We start from the raw sequence: 16,242 nt of genomic DNA on the forward strand, positions 1-16,242 counted from the left end.
AAGAAAAGAAAGAAGTGTCCCCTATAGGCTTGGACGTTTGAATACTTGTCCTCAGTTGGTGGATCTGTTCAGAGGAGGGCTATGCAGCTGAAGGAAGGAAACACTGGCCTTGGGAATGTAAAGCCCCTCATCCCATTTCCAGTTTCTTTTTCCTTGGAGATGTACTATCTCAGCAACCTACTCCAGCCAGCATGAGTACTATGCCTCCTCTCCATGAGAGACTCTTATCCATTGAAGCCATAAACCCCAATAAAGCTTTTCTCCTAGCCTTGGTCACAGAGTTTTAGTCACAGCAACAGAAAAGGGACCAACACATATGGCAAGCCCCTTTACCCACCGAGCCATCTTACTGGCCCACGTGTCTCCCCCAGGGCTTTGCACTTGATAGGCAAGTGTTCTATGATAAACTGCATCACCTACACTTCCAAGATGAGGGCCAGGGTGTCAATATGTAGCCCAAGCTGGTTTCAGACTTGAGATCACCTGTTTTAGTCTCCCAAGTGCTGAGATTACCCGTAGCAACCACCACAGCTGGCCTTGGAGAGGGGCCTGATTTACATTCTCTTGGGTCCTCAAATCCTAGAACAGTGTTTGTTTGTTTAAGGTGGAGTCTCTCCATAGCCCTGAATGTCCTGGAACTCACTATGTAGATCAAGCTGGTTTTAAACTCACAGAGACCCACCTGCCTCTAAATGCACCCCTATCCCCCAACTATCTGTTGGTTATTTGAAATAGGATCTCCTGGCATAGCTCAAGGTGGCCTCAAACTCCCTGCATAGTCCAGGCTGGTCTTAAACTCCTGCTCCTCCTACCTCTGTATCCTGGATCCTGCATTAAAGGAGTGTGCCACACACCCGGCCAGTTATTACTTTCCAACTCTCCTTGTGATAATAAGTATCTGTAGGCACTTCTAAGTGAGTATTCAGGACAGGTTCACAGAAGTGAACTGGCTGGGTAAACATATGCAAGCTTTACATTGAAATGAAAAACAACAAGCTTATTTTTGTGGGTGGAAAAGGATTGGTTGGCGGCCTGCTTGGTTGCTGTGAACCATTGCATTATTCTTTCTGTTCTGTGAGTTCTCAGGAGATGTTCAGTGGGGCAGAAAAGAGAGATAAGCATGGGAAGTAGCAAGGGGCCGAGCCATGTGGACACTCCCTATCAGCTGAGGAACTAGACTACGTGTTGAGGGCACTGGGGAGCCACAGCCGGTTAGAGGTGGAAGAACAATAGTCTTGAAAAGGCTGGAGGATGGCGGGAGGAACAGACACCAGATGGCCACCTCCCTCTCTTAAGCCCTGTTCTGACCTGGCCCTCGCCTCTCTGCTCCCCTCTTACCCAAAGGCACTGATCTCTGGGCAAGAGGCCAGAGAGGAGAAACCTGTCAGGCCAGCCCAGGCTGTCTCCACCAAGCCACACCACAGTCAGTCCAGCTGAGCCACTTAGCAGGAATGTGGCCTGGAGCGGTCAGTAAGGGTGGTGGCAGACCTAGGACAGAAATCAGGTCTGCCTACCTGACTCCCTCCCCCAGAGGCCAGATTCACCCCAAGCTCCCGAGGCCTGGCCTGTCTGAACTGCTTTAGGGCAAGTTCAGAAACGCTTAGCAGAGTAATTCTTCCCTCCGTGGACCTTCTGCACAAAATACCAGCAGTGGCATATTTTTTAACTTTTTAAAACTTAAATGTTTGGGACTGGAGAGACGGTTCAGTGGGAAGGGTTTGCCACTCAGTCTTGAGGACCTGAGTGCAAAAGCTGGGCCTGGATGCATGTGTGCCGCTGTGGTGGGTGAAGACGGAGCAGCCAGCCAGCCGGCAAACAGTGAGCTTCAGGGTCAGTGAGAGGAGACCCTGTCTCCAAAATAAAGTGGAGAGCGACCAGGAAGACGGCCAACAACCACACAGCCAGTGTTAGACAGGTGGTGGTGGCACACGCCTTTAATCCCAGCACTCAGTGGGCAGAGGCAGGCGGATCTCTGTGAGTTCGAGGTCATCGTGTTCTACAGAGTGAGTTCCAGGACAGGCTACAAAGCTACAGAGAAACCCTGTCTCAAAAAACCAAAAAAGAAAAAAGAAACTGTCTCCCAAAAATAAAAAATAAATACATTTTAAAAAATAGTAAAAAGAAAACAAACCAACCAACCCTAAAACAATTGGGTCTTGCGCTATGAGACAGCAACTATTATAATCCCCATTTTGTAGATGACACAGTGAGGCTCAGACTGTTGTGGGGGACTGGGGAGAGCACAGAGTTGCCTCTCCCAGAGAATCCCAGCCACATGCTAAGTCACAGTGAACTTGCTCAGGAGGACATCTGCTAAGAGCAGAGCAGCACGGAACACCCCGTTTCCTTGATGTGGTCACAGGTTAGTCAGACATGTGCCTAGAGGTGGAGACAGTTTCCTACTAGGGACTACAGAGAAGCCAGCTCAGCCAGTCAGCGAGCTGGGCCTCCTCTTATGTATTAAAATCTGGAATATATCACATCTCTGTGGTGTTTTGAAAATTCTGATTTGAAGACAGTCATAGTGATGCATATCTGTAATCCCAGCACTCAGGAGGCAGAGGCAGGGGCATCAAGAGTGTGATGCTGCCGGGCGATGGTGGCGCACGCCTTTAATCCCAGCACTCGGGAGGCAGAGGCTGGCGGATCTCTGTGAGTTCGAGACCAGCCTGGTCTACAGAGCTAGTTCCAGGACAGGCTCCAAAGCCACAGAGAAACCCTGTCTCGAAAAACCAAAAAAAAAAAAAAAAAAAAAAAAAAAAAAGAGTGTGATGCTAATGGCACAATGACTCAATGGGGAAAGAGGACCTGAGTTCAGATCAGTAACCCTAGCGCTGGAGTGGGCAGAGATGGGAGGAATGCTGGGGCTTGCTGGCCAGAAAATCCAGCCTGAAAAATATGTTGGGCTCATGGTTCAGTGACAGACCATGTCTTAAGGGAATAAAGTGAGACCCAGTGAAAGACAGCTGATCTCCTCTGGCCTCTGAGTGCGTGTGTGTATGAGAGAGCACATGCAAACAACGCACATATACACACCCACACAGAGCCTGGACTACACAGTGAGACTATGTCTGTCTCAAAAAAAGAAAAAAAAAGAAAGAAAGAAAGAAAGAAAGAAAGAAAAGAAAATTTCAAAGTGTGAACTCTGATGTTCTCAGAGGAGTCTCGTCTGAGAGTGAAGCCAGTTTCTGGAAACCTGGACAGACCTGTATCCAGACAAGCATGCAGCCAGCCATTTTGAATCAACGGCATGAGCCAATATATCCCACGTGATGCTTCCCCATGCCAGCCGGATTTCACCACTTCCTTCTGAAGTGTTACTCACTCACCCTTGTCCCGAAAAGAAAACAAATGTAGGCTGGGGGGAGTGTTGCATGCCTGGGATATCAGCATTCTAGATTCTAGAGGTGGAGACCGGAAGAGGAGGTGGTTGTGGCTCGCACCTGTAATCTTCTCCAGGGGCGGGGCTGGGGGGGGGGGGCAGCGAGATCACCTTGGCTTCCAGGCTAGTTTAGGATGTATAAATTCCAAAGACCGTCTGGGTTGCAGAGTAAAACCCCCATCTCCAACAACACAGAAAAAGAGGCTTGTGTTTATTTAGTCAGCCAGTATTTATTGGCTATCTAACCCATGCTCAGACACATGCTGGGTGATCAGGACCCACAGTGACCATAGCGGATCTGCCCCTCCCCTTGCAGCAATCTAGGTCTGTTAGAGCTTCTACAAACTACTGAGCAGCAATGGCTATGCCTGCAAGAAGTTCTGAAAGGCACAAGAGAGGTGCATGATGGGTTGTCAGGAACAGAGGCAGGGCCTCCAAGGACAGTACATTTCATTGTCACCAGAAAGATAAAGAGATCAACCAAGTGCAACAGGGCCAAGGGGGTTCAGGCACACAAATCCAGGCCTGGGGCACAGCTAGGGCCCAGGGCAGCTCTTATACCTACAAAGGGACTTTGGGATTGCAAAAAAGGGAAGATGGAGGGAGGTGGACATGGGTGAGCTGTGGCTGAGGTACATGGGGCTGCGGGTGGGGGAAAGGCCCAGGTGCAGCTGAGAGGCAGGAGCTTCAGACAGAGGTGGATATACGGCCTCCTCTTCATCTTCAGAGAGTGGTGTAGAAATACATGGCTACTAGCATCACAGGGAGCTAGGTGGGCAAATGATGAGATTGGGTGCTCTAGCTCAAACCACCTGCCTCCCCCAAGCCCACACCCACACCCCTGGACACCCACAGGTCCCTCCTCCACAGCCCCAGGTGCCCCATCTCTCACTGTCCACATCAAGATGGCAAAGCCGAACCACGATATGCCCCAGGTGTAGCTGTTGATGGCATGACCGATGTGCTCAAAGCAACCCTGGAGAGAGGGACAGTAGAGGCTTGTGAAGCTATCGTGGGAGGGTGGTGGGTGATAAAAAGTCACCATGTGCCCTGGGAGACGTCCCTTTCTTTGCCTTGGTTTTCCCATCTGTGTTGTGGGGTTGTAGCCATGTTTGCCTTCTTAGGGAAGCCAGGAGAGTGATCACTGAACCCAGGGCCAGAGCCAGCAGGTGCTGCTGGGATGGCAGCTGTCAGTCTGGGCTTGCTTGTGTCCTGCCTGGCTTTCTATGCTACCCACAAGCCCTAAGCGTTTGAAATCCAGCTCTGTTTGTCATTCGCTCCTGTTACCTGCTCACTAGAGACGAGGTTGAGCCAGGCCAGAGCCCTGCACCAAGGTCACCTTCCTGGCTCCTGTTCCAGCCACAGAGCAGCTGAGACTACAGGTCCAGAGTGCATGACCCTGGCCGGTGCAACGCAACCAAGCCTGGGACTAGCTCTGCTTCTTGTTAGTAGAACAGAGGCACAATTCTGGTTCTCTGAGCCCCAGTTTTCCAGCCTGCTAAGTGGCAGTCTGGAGAACGGATGCTGGAATTCTGAGGTCCCTGGGATATGGAAGAATCTGGAATAATGGAAGAACATGCATGGGGCTTTGGCTTGAGAATGGGCTGTCCTAATCTGTCCTTGGGGATGGGGTATCCTGGGACAACTCCCTTCCAGACCTGAAAGAAGATTTGTAGCCACAGATACAAATGGGACCAGGTCTCGTCTTAACCCTCCTACCTCTTGCTTATGCCCCTGCCCTGCCCTGGCCTCCCTGCTCTCCCCACCACAGGAACGAACTTCTTCCTCTGTCGCGTGTCAAGCAGGGCCATTGTCATCTTTTCCCCATGTGACTGTGATAAGCAGCCGCAAACGCCGGACAAAGGGAAGGCTCCCCGTGGGTCCTTACTGCTGGCTGTGCTACCGTTGTGACAGCAGCATTTTCCATTTTGTTAAGTTTTGGTTGAGACAGGGTCTCACTGTACAGCCCTCTCTGACCTAGAATTTATTACATAGACCAGGCTTGCCTTGAATTGCTTATTATTGTTATTATTTTGAGGTACTATGTAGTCCTATCTAACGTAGAACTTGCTATGTAGACCAGGCTGGACTTGAATTCATAGAGATCTGTCTGAATTAGGTCAAACCCGAGCACCACCACACTTCACCTGCTATTATTTTTTTTTTTTTTAGACAATGTTTCCCTGTGTAGCCCTGACTGTCTTGGAACCCACACTGTAAACCGGGCTGGCCCTGAATTTACAGAGATCCTCCTGCCTCTGCCTCTTGAGTGCTGGGATTAAGTGTATGCCACCATGCTCAGTTGTCATTATTTTCTGAGACAGGGTCTTGGTTATATTGCCAAGGCTCAAACTGGCAGTGGTCCTCCACAATGGAGATTACAGATGTGAACCACATGATCACTTTCAGCTGTTATTTTTTAATATTAGCGATACTAGGAGTTGAATCCCAGGCTTCTTACATGCTTAGGAAAGTGCTATATCACTAAACCACACCCCAGCCCCTCACTGGTGGATTCTAGACAGGGGCTCTACCAATGAGTCACACCCCAGACTCTCACTGATGGATTCTAGGCAGGGGCTCTACCACTGAGCCACACTCCCAGCCCCTCACTGGGGGATTCTAGGCAGGGGCTCTACCAATGAGCCACACTCCCAGCCCCTCACTGGGGGATTCTAGGCAGGGGCTCTACCACTGAGTACTCTCCTTGGCCTTCTTTTTACTTCTGAGACAGGGGCTCCTGAAGTTGCTCAGACTGGTCATGAGCCCAGCCTGACTGAGGTCACGAGTTGAGCAGGATGACAGGCTCTCATGCAAGGCCTAGCTCCAGCAACTAGCTAGGTCCTCTTGGTGCAGACATCAGGTCTGAATCAGAGTGTCTGTGCATCCTGCTTACTCATACAAAGAGCTGGGAGGACCAGGGAAAGAAAGAAAAAGCCAGACAGGAGAGGCTGGAAGACAGATGGACAGACAGACAGTTGAAGGGGGAAAGGGAGAATAGAACAGATGGACAGACAGACGCAGAGGGCAAAGGGACACACCTTGGTAAACAGGTAGTCCATGTGGCCCACTCTGCAGCCTTCTTCACTGATGGGGATGAAGTTCCCTGTCCGGCGACAGCACAGAGGAGGCCAGGGGAATTCCACTTCTGGAGTGGCTGCCCGGAAGGCAGATGTGTAATTCACCCAGTCCAGGGGGCCAGATGTGCCGCAGCATTCTTGCTGTGGAAAGAACCAAGTTTAGGCAGGGCTGGGCTGAGGTCACACTGTTAAAGAGAGGCAGATTGACTTTAGGCACAGCTGGTCCCCACTTGTTAGAGTCCTGGGCTCTAGTGCATGCGTGTGTGTGTGTGTGTGTGTGTGTGTGTGTGTGTGTGTGTGTGTAAGGCTGATAGATTTGGCCCAAGCCTACACTCATTTTCTTCTAAAATTCTTTTGTTGCTAACTGTGCTGACAAAATGACACCAAAAACTAGATGGAGTGGGGTGGCATTGCTGGGAGGCAGCCCAGCAGTTAAGAACACCTGATGCTCAAGTTCAATTCCCAGCATCCATGTGGGGTGGCTCACAACCACCTGTAACTCCAGTTCCAGAGAATTTGATGTCCTCTTCTGACCTCTGTGGGTACCCCCACACACATACACACACATATTCACATAAAAAAAAAATTAAATCTGGGCTGGAGAGATGGCTCAGTGGTTAAGAGCATTGCCTGCTTTCCCAAAGGTCCTGAGTTCAATTCCCGGCAACCACATGGTAGCTCACAACCATCTGTAATGAGGTCTGGTGCCCTTTTCTGGCCTGCAGACATACACACAGACAGAACACTGTAAACATAATAAATAAATAATTTTTTTTTTTTTGATTTTTCGAGACAGGGTTTCTTCGTAGCTTTTGGTTCCTGTCCTGGAACTAGCTCTTGCAGACCAGGCTGGCCCGGCATAAATAAATATTTTTTTAAAAAATTTAAATCTGAGTCGGGCGGTGGTGGCACACGCCTTTAATCCCAGCACTTGGGAGGCAGGGGCAGGCAGATCTCTGTGAGTTCGAGGCCAGCCTGGTCTGCAAGAGCTAGTTCCAGGACAGGCTCTAAAACCACAGAGAAACCCTGTCTCGAAAAACCAAAAAAAATTAAATCTGCCAGGTGGTAGTGGCGCATGCCTTTAATCTCAGCGCTTGGGAGGCAGAGGCAGGCAGATCTCAATGAGTTTGAGGCCAACCTGTTGTACAAAGCAAGTTCCAGGACAGCTAGGACTGTTACAGAGAGAAACCCTATCTTGAAAAACAAACAAACAAAGAAAATAAAAAACAACCAAAAATTTTAAATCAAATTTTACAAAAGGCAGATTTATGATTTTTTTTTTCAGCCCACTGAGTGGTTTGTTGCTGTTCTGGGGACAGGGTCTCATGATGTACCCTAGTCTTAAACTGGTGGCAGCTTGCCTCAGCCACCCAAGTGCTAGAATTCTAAGGCTTCACCACAATGCCCATCTCAAATGGGTATTTAATCAGAAGCCCTTGGATGGACACCCTTCAACACGGTGTAGTTTCTGGGCTCCTGCATGACTTGGGCTGGACTGGGATTCAGCAACTTCTTCCTCCTCCACCTTCTTCTTCTGCAACATTATGTTGGATGCAATTAAGAGTTCAGCTTCTGAGCTAGAGATGGTTGTGTTGTATCTCAGATCTGGAATCTCAGAACAGGAAGGTGGAAGCAGAAGCACCCGGATTCCAAAGTCATCCTTGGGTATACAAAGAGTTCAACACCAGACTGGACTTCAGCAAACCCTTTGCTGTTGTTGTTGCTTGGTTTTTTGAGGCAGGGTTTCCCTGTGTAGCCCTGGTTGTGCTGGAGCCCAGGCTAGCCCAGGCTAGCCTCGAACTCACAAGATCTACTCACTGGGATTAAGGTATGAGCTAACTGTTCACTCAGCATAGTGGAACAGGGCTGTAATCCTAGCTAATCAGGAGATTAAGGCAGAATCACAAATTCAAGGCCTGCCTGGGCTACATAGTGAATTAAAGGGTAGTCTGGGTAGCTTATGGTGACCCCATCTCAAAAAGTTAAGAAAAACAAAAAAAGAGGGCTGGGAAGTTGGGTAACAAATAGCTAAGTGGTGGAGCCTTTGCTTCAAATGTATGAAGTCCTGGGTTGGGTTCCCAGCAACACACATACACACAACAGTGGGCTCAAGGTCAGCCTGGATTACATCCTTAAGGTCATCATTGTCACCATCACTACAATGGACGGAGAATCACTGCAGAATCCACTGTCAGAGTCACAATGCAGGCCACCCTGCCACTTACCAACCTGGTGACGAGAAAGGAAACTTCTGGGTCTGTGGTCTACAAAACCATAGCAACCAAAGGCTCCCCTACCCCTCCTGGGTCCCCTGAGTGGATTGTCTTCTGCATATCCCCTCTGCCATCACTGAGAGATGATCACAGAGCCCAACCAACCTCAATCATGACCCGGTCCCAGAGGCGGGTTAGCTCCTGGCCCTGGTCGCTGTCTGCACTGTAGAAGGTCAGCATTTGCTTGGTGATTAGGGACGGGTTGGACACCATCTGAGGAGGGGGGGACAGGGAAGAGCAGGAGCCAGCTGGCTAGGGATGGAGGCCCACCTCCCCTCGACCCTTCCAGCTCTAGGGATGCCATTCCCCCCTCATCCCTTCCCGACAGGGTTCTAGCCCCTGCCTGGCTCACATAGTCTCGGTGGGTGTAGGATGTGATGCAGGAGGCACACTCAAAGATGTAGACTATGAGCATCAGCAGCAGGTACTGCAGAGAGAGCAAAGGCAGCCATGGCGCAGAGGCTAGATGGAGGCCTTGCACCTCCTCCACAGTTAGCCAGGAAATCACTACATACAGAGCTGGATTCAAATTCACAGAAATCTGCCCACCCCTCCTGCCACCAAGAGATGGAATGAAGTGTGTGCTATAATGCACAGTCCCAAAAGAACTGTTGTTCAGCGGGACAGTGCTACCTAGCATAAGACTGTTTGCCGTGCCGTGGTGGCATGCACCTTTAATTCCAGCACTCGGGAGGCAGAGACAGGCGGATCTCTGTGAGTTCGAGGCCAGCTTGGTCTACAGAGCGAGTTCCAGGACAACCAAGACTGTTACACAGAAAAACCCTGTCTCAAAAAAACAAAACAAAAAGAAAAAACAAAACAAAAAGAAAAAACAAAACAAAAGACTCTGGGTCGCCTTTCTGGCAATGTGCACACACGCATGCACACATTTTGAAAGAAATAGAGGTGGAAGACTGAAAACTCGAGACCAAGCTTGTCAGTGGTGGCGCACACCTTTAATCCCTATGCTAGTAGGGAGGCAGAAGCAGGCAGCTCTCTGAGTTCTAGGCCAGCCTGATCTACAGAGTGAGTTCCAGGACAGCCATGGCTACATAAAGAAGCCTTGTCTTTGAAAAAAAAAAATGGGGAGAAAGACAAGCCAGACATATTTTTTAAAAATGGTTAGGGGCCAGGAGTGGCAGTGCATGCCTTTAACCCCCAAACTTGAGATGCAGAGGCAGAGGCAGGAGGATGTCTGTGAGTTTGAACCTAGGCTGGTCAACACAGGACAGCTCCAGGGCAGCCAGGAGTACATAGAGAAACCCTGTCTCAAAAGAAACAATAAACAAAAACAGTAGTTAGGTTGATTTTAGGCTTTGATGAAATTGTTCTGCTAAATGTGTGATGGGGGGGGGATGGAAGGGAACAGGAAGAGAGGAGCTGGGTGTGGTGGTGCACACCTCAATCACTTGGGCGGAAGCAGCAGGTATCTGTGAGTAGCTTGGCCTACGTAGTGGGTGCCGGCCGGCCAAGCTACACAGTGAGACCCTGCATCAAAAGAGGGGAATTGGGGGGGGGGGGTGAGAGGAGGAAGGGAGTGGTGAGGAACTCCTTTCAATAACAGCTCCCTCTTCTACATAATAAAGCGAAGTGTCCCCAGCAGTTCCCCTCCCAGACCCTGCCCTGTACTGTTTTCTGACTGCCAGAAAGACTGCTGCCTCACTCCGGCCACAGGACCTTTGCTTGTGCTGCTCCCGCTACCCAGAACACACATGCTCGGTGGGCACTGGGCATGTTTTTCTTTGCTGCTGCTGGCTGTGGGTTTTCCTCAACCTACCAGGCTCCCTTCACTCCCCAAATCAAGGGCTTTTTAGTTGTGTTCAGAGCTTCTTGTTCAGTAAACTCTTGTTGACTACATAAATGATGGTCCTGGTAGCCTAAAGGACTCTCCGTAGGAGGGGAAACACCAATCTGTTTCTACGGGACACCTGCTCTCTCCCCAACACCTGGGAGAGGCCACGGCTTCCCTCTTGGAGCTTCGGTTTCTCTGCCTGGTGAATGGGCTTAAAAGCACAGTTTTACAAGGCTTCATAAGGACAGAGATATAAACTGCTTGCTGTAAGGTTAAGGGAGGAATAAAAGTAGGGGTCTGGCAGTTCATTTCAAAGCAGGCCTGGTTTACACAGTAAATTCAAGGTCAGACAAAGTTTAGCTAGACCCCATCTCAAAACAAAACAAAAAGACTATGGGCTTGGTTGGTGTGACGGCACACACCTATAATCCTAGCACTTGAGAGGCTGAGGCAGGAGGATTGTCAGTTTGAGGGCAGCTGGGGCTACATAGGGAGACTTTGTCTTCAAACAAACAAGCAAATGAAAGCAGGGGCTGGAGAGATGACTAAGTGAAAGCCATGCAGAGGACCCGAGTTCAGTTCCTGGCTCCCCCATCAGCACCCCATGGTCAACTGTTACTTCAGCTTCAGGGCATCCAACTCTCTCTTTTGGTTTCCTTGGATACCTGAGCGAGTGTGCACCTTGGGGCTGGAGAGATGGCTCAGAGGTTAAGAGCACTGGCTGCTCTTCCAGAGGACCTGAGTTCAATTCCCAACATCCACATGGTGGCTACCACCATCAGTTTTAGGATCTGATGCCCTCTTCTGGCCTGCAGGTGTACATGCAGAGTGCATAAAAATATAAATAAAATTTAAAAAGTGGAATAAATTTTAAACGAAAACTAGACTGGAGTCAAGAGCTGGTTTATTCCAGCGTAACTGGGCTGTGACTTCCTCTCTGAATCTGTCAAATAGTAATGACAGTGGTGGTGGTGGCGTTTCATCATAGGTCACATGACACGTATGAACTAATCTGTTTAAAGGGCTGAGTTCTTGTTAAATGCTAGCTGCGTTATTACATTTCACTATTATTGCCACAACTCAGACCACAGACCTTGGAGACCAAACAGTCGGGTTTCAATTACCATTATTTTATTGGGAATATATATAGAAATACATTTATATATTTATTTATTTATGTCACTTTTAGGAGTCTCTTTATAGCTGCTTTGACCATCCTTCTCCTCACTGTACCCCAGTTTCCTCTGTACAATGGGGGTGATGGCTGAAACTGAGGTATGGGGCCAGGGCAGGGAAATGGTGCTGTGAGGTCCTCAGTGGGTGCCACCCAGCGTTATATCATGGCCCTCACTATCACCCGCCATCCCCCACCTAGGATCTCACCGTGAGGACCATGGACCGACGGCGGCAGAATGTGGCTCCTACACCAAAGCTGGCCACCACGAAGAAGGAGAAGCCGCAGAAGATAGCAATCCAGGCACCCGCGAAGACATCGTCCTTGCCTGAGACGCCCATCAGTGGGTACACACGGTACTGGTCAGCTGTCACCCACACTGTCTCGGCAAACAGGGCCAGGCCTGACAACTGGGCAGGGAAAGGTTAGGAACGTGTGCCTGGAGCCAGCAGTTGGGTTGTGTGAGTTTCCAAAACACACTTCTTTCTTGGCCCAGAACCCCCTCCCTATGCCCTTGGGGTAAAGTGGGCTTGGAAGGGAGGCCAGCTCACGCCTTTATGAGCAGGGATGGGGTGTAGAGAAGGAAGAAACAGTCCAGCCAGAGCCTCAGCCCTCATATCCCAGGAGCCAGCGGCTTCGAAGATAAAAGGAGAGGACCCATGCCAGGCTTTAGCCAGTTCGTTCATCTGACAGGTGCACTGTCCAGAGCAAGGCCTGTTGCTGTGGCACCATGATGAGGGGAGTAGAGGCCACGTGGCAGCGTGCCTGTGTGACTATCCAGATGCCTGGAGCCTGGCATCCTGTGGTCTTATACGGAGCAGCCTAGAGGCCATGGGAGCAACTGTTGGACATACAGCAGGATACACTGGAACAAGAAAATAGGCTTATCTGTTTCTGCTTGTGTTTGCTTAAGGAAATATCAGAAAGACTGCGGGATGTCTCTCAGTTGGTAGAGGGCTTCTCTAGCCTGCAGAAAGCCCTGTGCCAGCCTCATATAAACTGGGCCTGCTGTCACATACCCGTAAGCCCAGTAGAGGCAGAAGGATCCAAAATTCAAAGATTATTCTTAGCTACATAGGGAGTTTGAGGCCAGGTTAGCCTACATGAGAGACTTTCTCTCAAAAATAACAAAAAAGGAAGCTGGAGAGATGGCTTGGAGGTTAAGAGCACTGGCTGCTTTTCCAGAGGTACTGAATTCAATTCCCAGCAACCACATGGTGCCTCACAACCATCTGAAATGAGATCTGGTGCCCTCTTCTGGCATGCAGGCATACAAGGAGGCAGAATGTCGTATACATAATAAATAAATCTTAAAAAAAAATAAAAATAAAAGAGTCAACTATTTCTGGCTTGGTGCACTCAGGAGGCAGAGGCAGGAGGATCTCTACAAGTTAGAGGCTAACCCAGTCTACTTAACAAGGTCCAGGTCACCCAGGGCCACATAGTGAGATCCTGTCTCAAAAACTGAAAGCAGTTGCATTGTGATCATAGCTGCCACGTGTTTAACGATGTTTATTATGTCTCGTGTATGAGTGTGCATAAGCAGAAGTGCAATGCCTTAAGTGTGGAGGTCAGAGGACATTTTTGTGGGAGTCGGCTTCCTCCCTCCACTCCATGGGTCCCAGGAATTGACCCGTAAGTCCTCAGGCTTAGCCACGACAACCTTTATTTATCTCCACAGTCATTTCAAAAGCCTGCATGTTTTTGTTTGTTTTAAGACACAAAACTTTATCTAAATTTTGTTGGTAGTTCCAGGCTCAGTGTGAGCAGACCTGGAACTGACTGCCCCCAAGTGCCCAAGTTGGGGGAAGGAGGAAGGAGAGGGGAAGAGCCCTGTTCTGCTTGGTGTTATGTTCTTTTTGTTGTTGTTTGGCTTTGCCTTGCTGTGACTGAGTCATGCTATATAGCCCTGGCTATCCTAGAACTCCCTACATAGACCAAACTGGCCTTGAATTTACAGCAATCCCCTGCTTCCCCTCCAAAAGTGCTGGGATTAAAAGTGTGGGCCGCCACACCCAGTCAGAATAATTTGTTCTAAAGATTTGGTCTCCTGCAGCCCAGGCTGGTCTTCAAATCTCTACTTAGCTGAAGCTGGCCTTGAACTCTGTCCTGAGGCACCTCCAAGTGCTGGGATCCCAGAGGTGCACCACACCCAGCTGCTCCCTCCTCCTCTTTTCCTCCCTCCTTCTCTCTCAGGACACTCTGTTCTAGGTCAGCCTCCAACTCACAGCAGCTCTCCGGCCTCATCCTTCCAAATGCTAGGATTACGGGTGTGCCATCATTCCTCTTACCAGGCATTTTTCGCAAGTTGTGGTTGAATGTACAAGCTCCACAAGGACTCAGTTACAGACCAGGAAGACCGTGAGAACAGGCTGCTCCCGCTCCCCGTCCCCCCAGCTCCCTTCAGGGACTAGAGACTGAAACAGATAGACGTGGGGCCGTCACCCCCCCCAACACACGCGCGCCCCCATGCTCCCCAGAACTGGGGCCTCACCAGAATAATGATGTTGCCTACAACCAGCAGCCCCACCACCACAGAAGACCCCTTCTCTCCCTCTGTTGCTGCAGAATTCATCTTCCTGCTGGGGACATGGAAGCAGGGGTGAGACAGGACAGAGGTTAGGAGGGAGGACCCAGCAGATCCTCTTCTCTATCTGTCAGGGGATGCTCCTTTGCTGCAGAGCCCAGGCTGATACCAGCATCCTACAGCCTGGCGGTGAGCCTTCTACAGAAGAAGAGAGTTGGGCTCTCACAGGGCAGTTGTTGCCTCTCAGTTCCCCCTGCCCTGTTAATTCCCAGAACCCCCTCACCTTCTCTGCAGAAGCTTCTTTGGCCAGCCCCACCCACCCACAGCAGCTCCCTATATAAGCCCAAAACCCTCCAAGGAGGAGGGGACAAGGGTTCAGCGGGCCGACCATGATGGGAAGATAGATTTTATGAGTGATTTCCAGACCTGAAATTCAGGATTGTGCTCATGACTGGCCACTGGGGCAAGGGGATGCCTGTACCCAGGGCCTCTAGTTCCCAGGCTGCAGTGATGCAGGAGGGGTGGGGGGAGGGGTGGACAAGCTAATCCCCACGACACGTGCTGTTCTTTCCCTGGGGACAACAAGAGTTTTCCTGGGAGCTGAAGTCAGATCCATGACAGATCCACCTGGGGATCCCTGATCAGAAAACTGCCTCCCACACAGAGCGAGAACTAAAAGAAGACCCCCACAGCAGAGGAGCACAGAGCAAGCTCAAGGCAGGCCCCTGGGAGGGGCTAGAGAGGAGAGGCACTTGATTAGGGCTGCGGTAGCAGCCGCGGGGGATGGTGATAGCTTGAGGGGGTTTGAGACAGGTGTGTGTGAAGAGGGAGGGAGGGAGGAGTGTGCTAGAAGAAGAAAGGGGACATATGGCATGGGCTTGGTGGGACACAAAGAGCTTCTTTCCTCAGTACACACACATGCACGCACACACACACACACACATGCACGCACACACACACACACACACACACGCACGCACACTCATGCTCGCGCACATGCACATTTTGTTCAGGCTGAATAACGGAAGGGATCTAAATTCAAGCAGGACAGAAGAGTGCACACCTGTAATTGTAATTCCAGTAGTGGAGAGGTGCAGGATCACGGGTTCAAGACCATCCTGAGCTTCAGAAGCTGCAGGTGGGGTTGGGACAGAGACGGGCAGAGAGTGGAGGTGGAGGAGGAAAGGGAAACAAAAGAAAGAAACACATCTAGGCGTAAATCTTGCTATCTCCTAGTGCCAGGGCGACTTTGCGCACATCTGCACCGTGAGTAACTTGGTCCTTGCTTCCCAGGTGGCAGCGTCCAAGAAAACTTCGGAGGTTCGGTAGGCTAGCAGAGGGCGCGGTCTCCCCGACGGCACCCCCTGGTGGTCCCTTGAAGCAAGGTTCCTGCCCCAGAATATCTCCAGAGCTTTGGTTGAGTTTTCTAGGCCAACAGTCACTTCCCTAACACAGGAGTAGGTAAACAAATGGCGCTTAAAATTCCCTTGTCAAGACAGTGGGCTAGCTAAGTGTGGGAGACTGGGACAGAAGACTATCAAGTTCAGTATTACTCTGTTATATGGCTAGTTACACGGCCAGCTTGTGTTACAGAAGGCCCTGCCTTGGCGCAAGCCATTAATCCCAACGGGAGCAGAAGGATGGATCTTTGTGAGTTCGAGGTCAGCCTAGTGTCCAAAGTGTGACTTCCAAGTCAGCCATAGCTAAACAGTGAGACCCTAACCCCAAAACAAAACACCAGGCATTGATGTTAAGAAAAAACATGAAGGGCTGGAGAGATGGCTCAGTGGTTAAGAGCATTGCCTGCTCTTCCAAAGGTCCTGAGTTCAATTCCCAGCAACCACATGGTGGCTCACAACCATCTGTAATGAGGTCTGGTGCCCTCTTCTAGCGATCAGGCATACACGCACAAAGGATATTGTATACAAAATAAATAAATAAACAAATATTTAAAAAAAAAGAAAAAACATGAAAAGAAAGAAAGAAAGAGAGAGAGAGAAAGAGAGAGAAAGAA

At 50.0% G+C, this 16,242-nt stretch overlaps 1 protein-coding gene across 1 annotated transcript; it reads right to left on the reverse strand.

Annotated features, from left to right (window-relative positions):
* Window positions 1–4,043: 4,043 nt before the first annotated feature.
* On the reverse strand, window positions 4,044–14,276 carry Upk1a (uroplakin 1A). Its single transcript, XM_041654941.1, has 7 exons — window positions 14,196–14,276; window positions 11,911–12,111; window positions 9,088–9,162; window positions 8,841–8,948; window positions 6,424–6,603; window positions 4,275–4,358; window positions 4,044–4,150 (listed from the first exon to the last, which is right to left on the reverse strand). Exons 1-7 carry the CDS (start codon window positions 14,274–14,276, stop codon window positions 4,106–4,108), a joined length of 774 nt encoding a protein of 257 aa, XP_041510875.1. The 3' UTR covers window positions 4,044–4,105.
* Between the last annotated feature and the right edge of the window lie 1,966 nt (window positions 14,277–16,242).

This window comes from Microtus oregoni, unplaced genomic scaffold (assembly GCF_018167655.1).
Source record: "Microtus oregoni isolate MIOR12 unplaced genomic scaffold, Mior012 000006F_ref0000085, whole genome shotgun sequence".
Lineage (NCBI taxonomy): Eukaryota > Metazoa > Chordata > Mammalia > Rodentia > Cricetidae > Microtus > Microtus oregoni.

Coding starts and splice junctions, on each gene's coding strand:
- Upk1a (XM_041654941.1), bottom strand. CDS start 14,276: ATGAATTCTGCAGCAACAGAGGGAGAGAAGGGGTCTTCTGTGGTGGTG. Junction 9,163..11,910: donor GTCGGTCCATGGTCCTCACG/GTGAGATCCTAG, acceptor CTCTCTCTGCAG/TACCTGCTGCTGATGCTCAT. Junction 4,359..6,423: donor TGGACTACCTGTTTACCAAG/GTGTGTCCCTTT, acceptor CCCTCTCTCCAG/GGTTGCTTTGAGCACATCGG.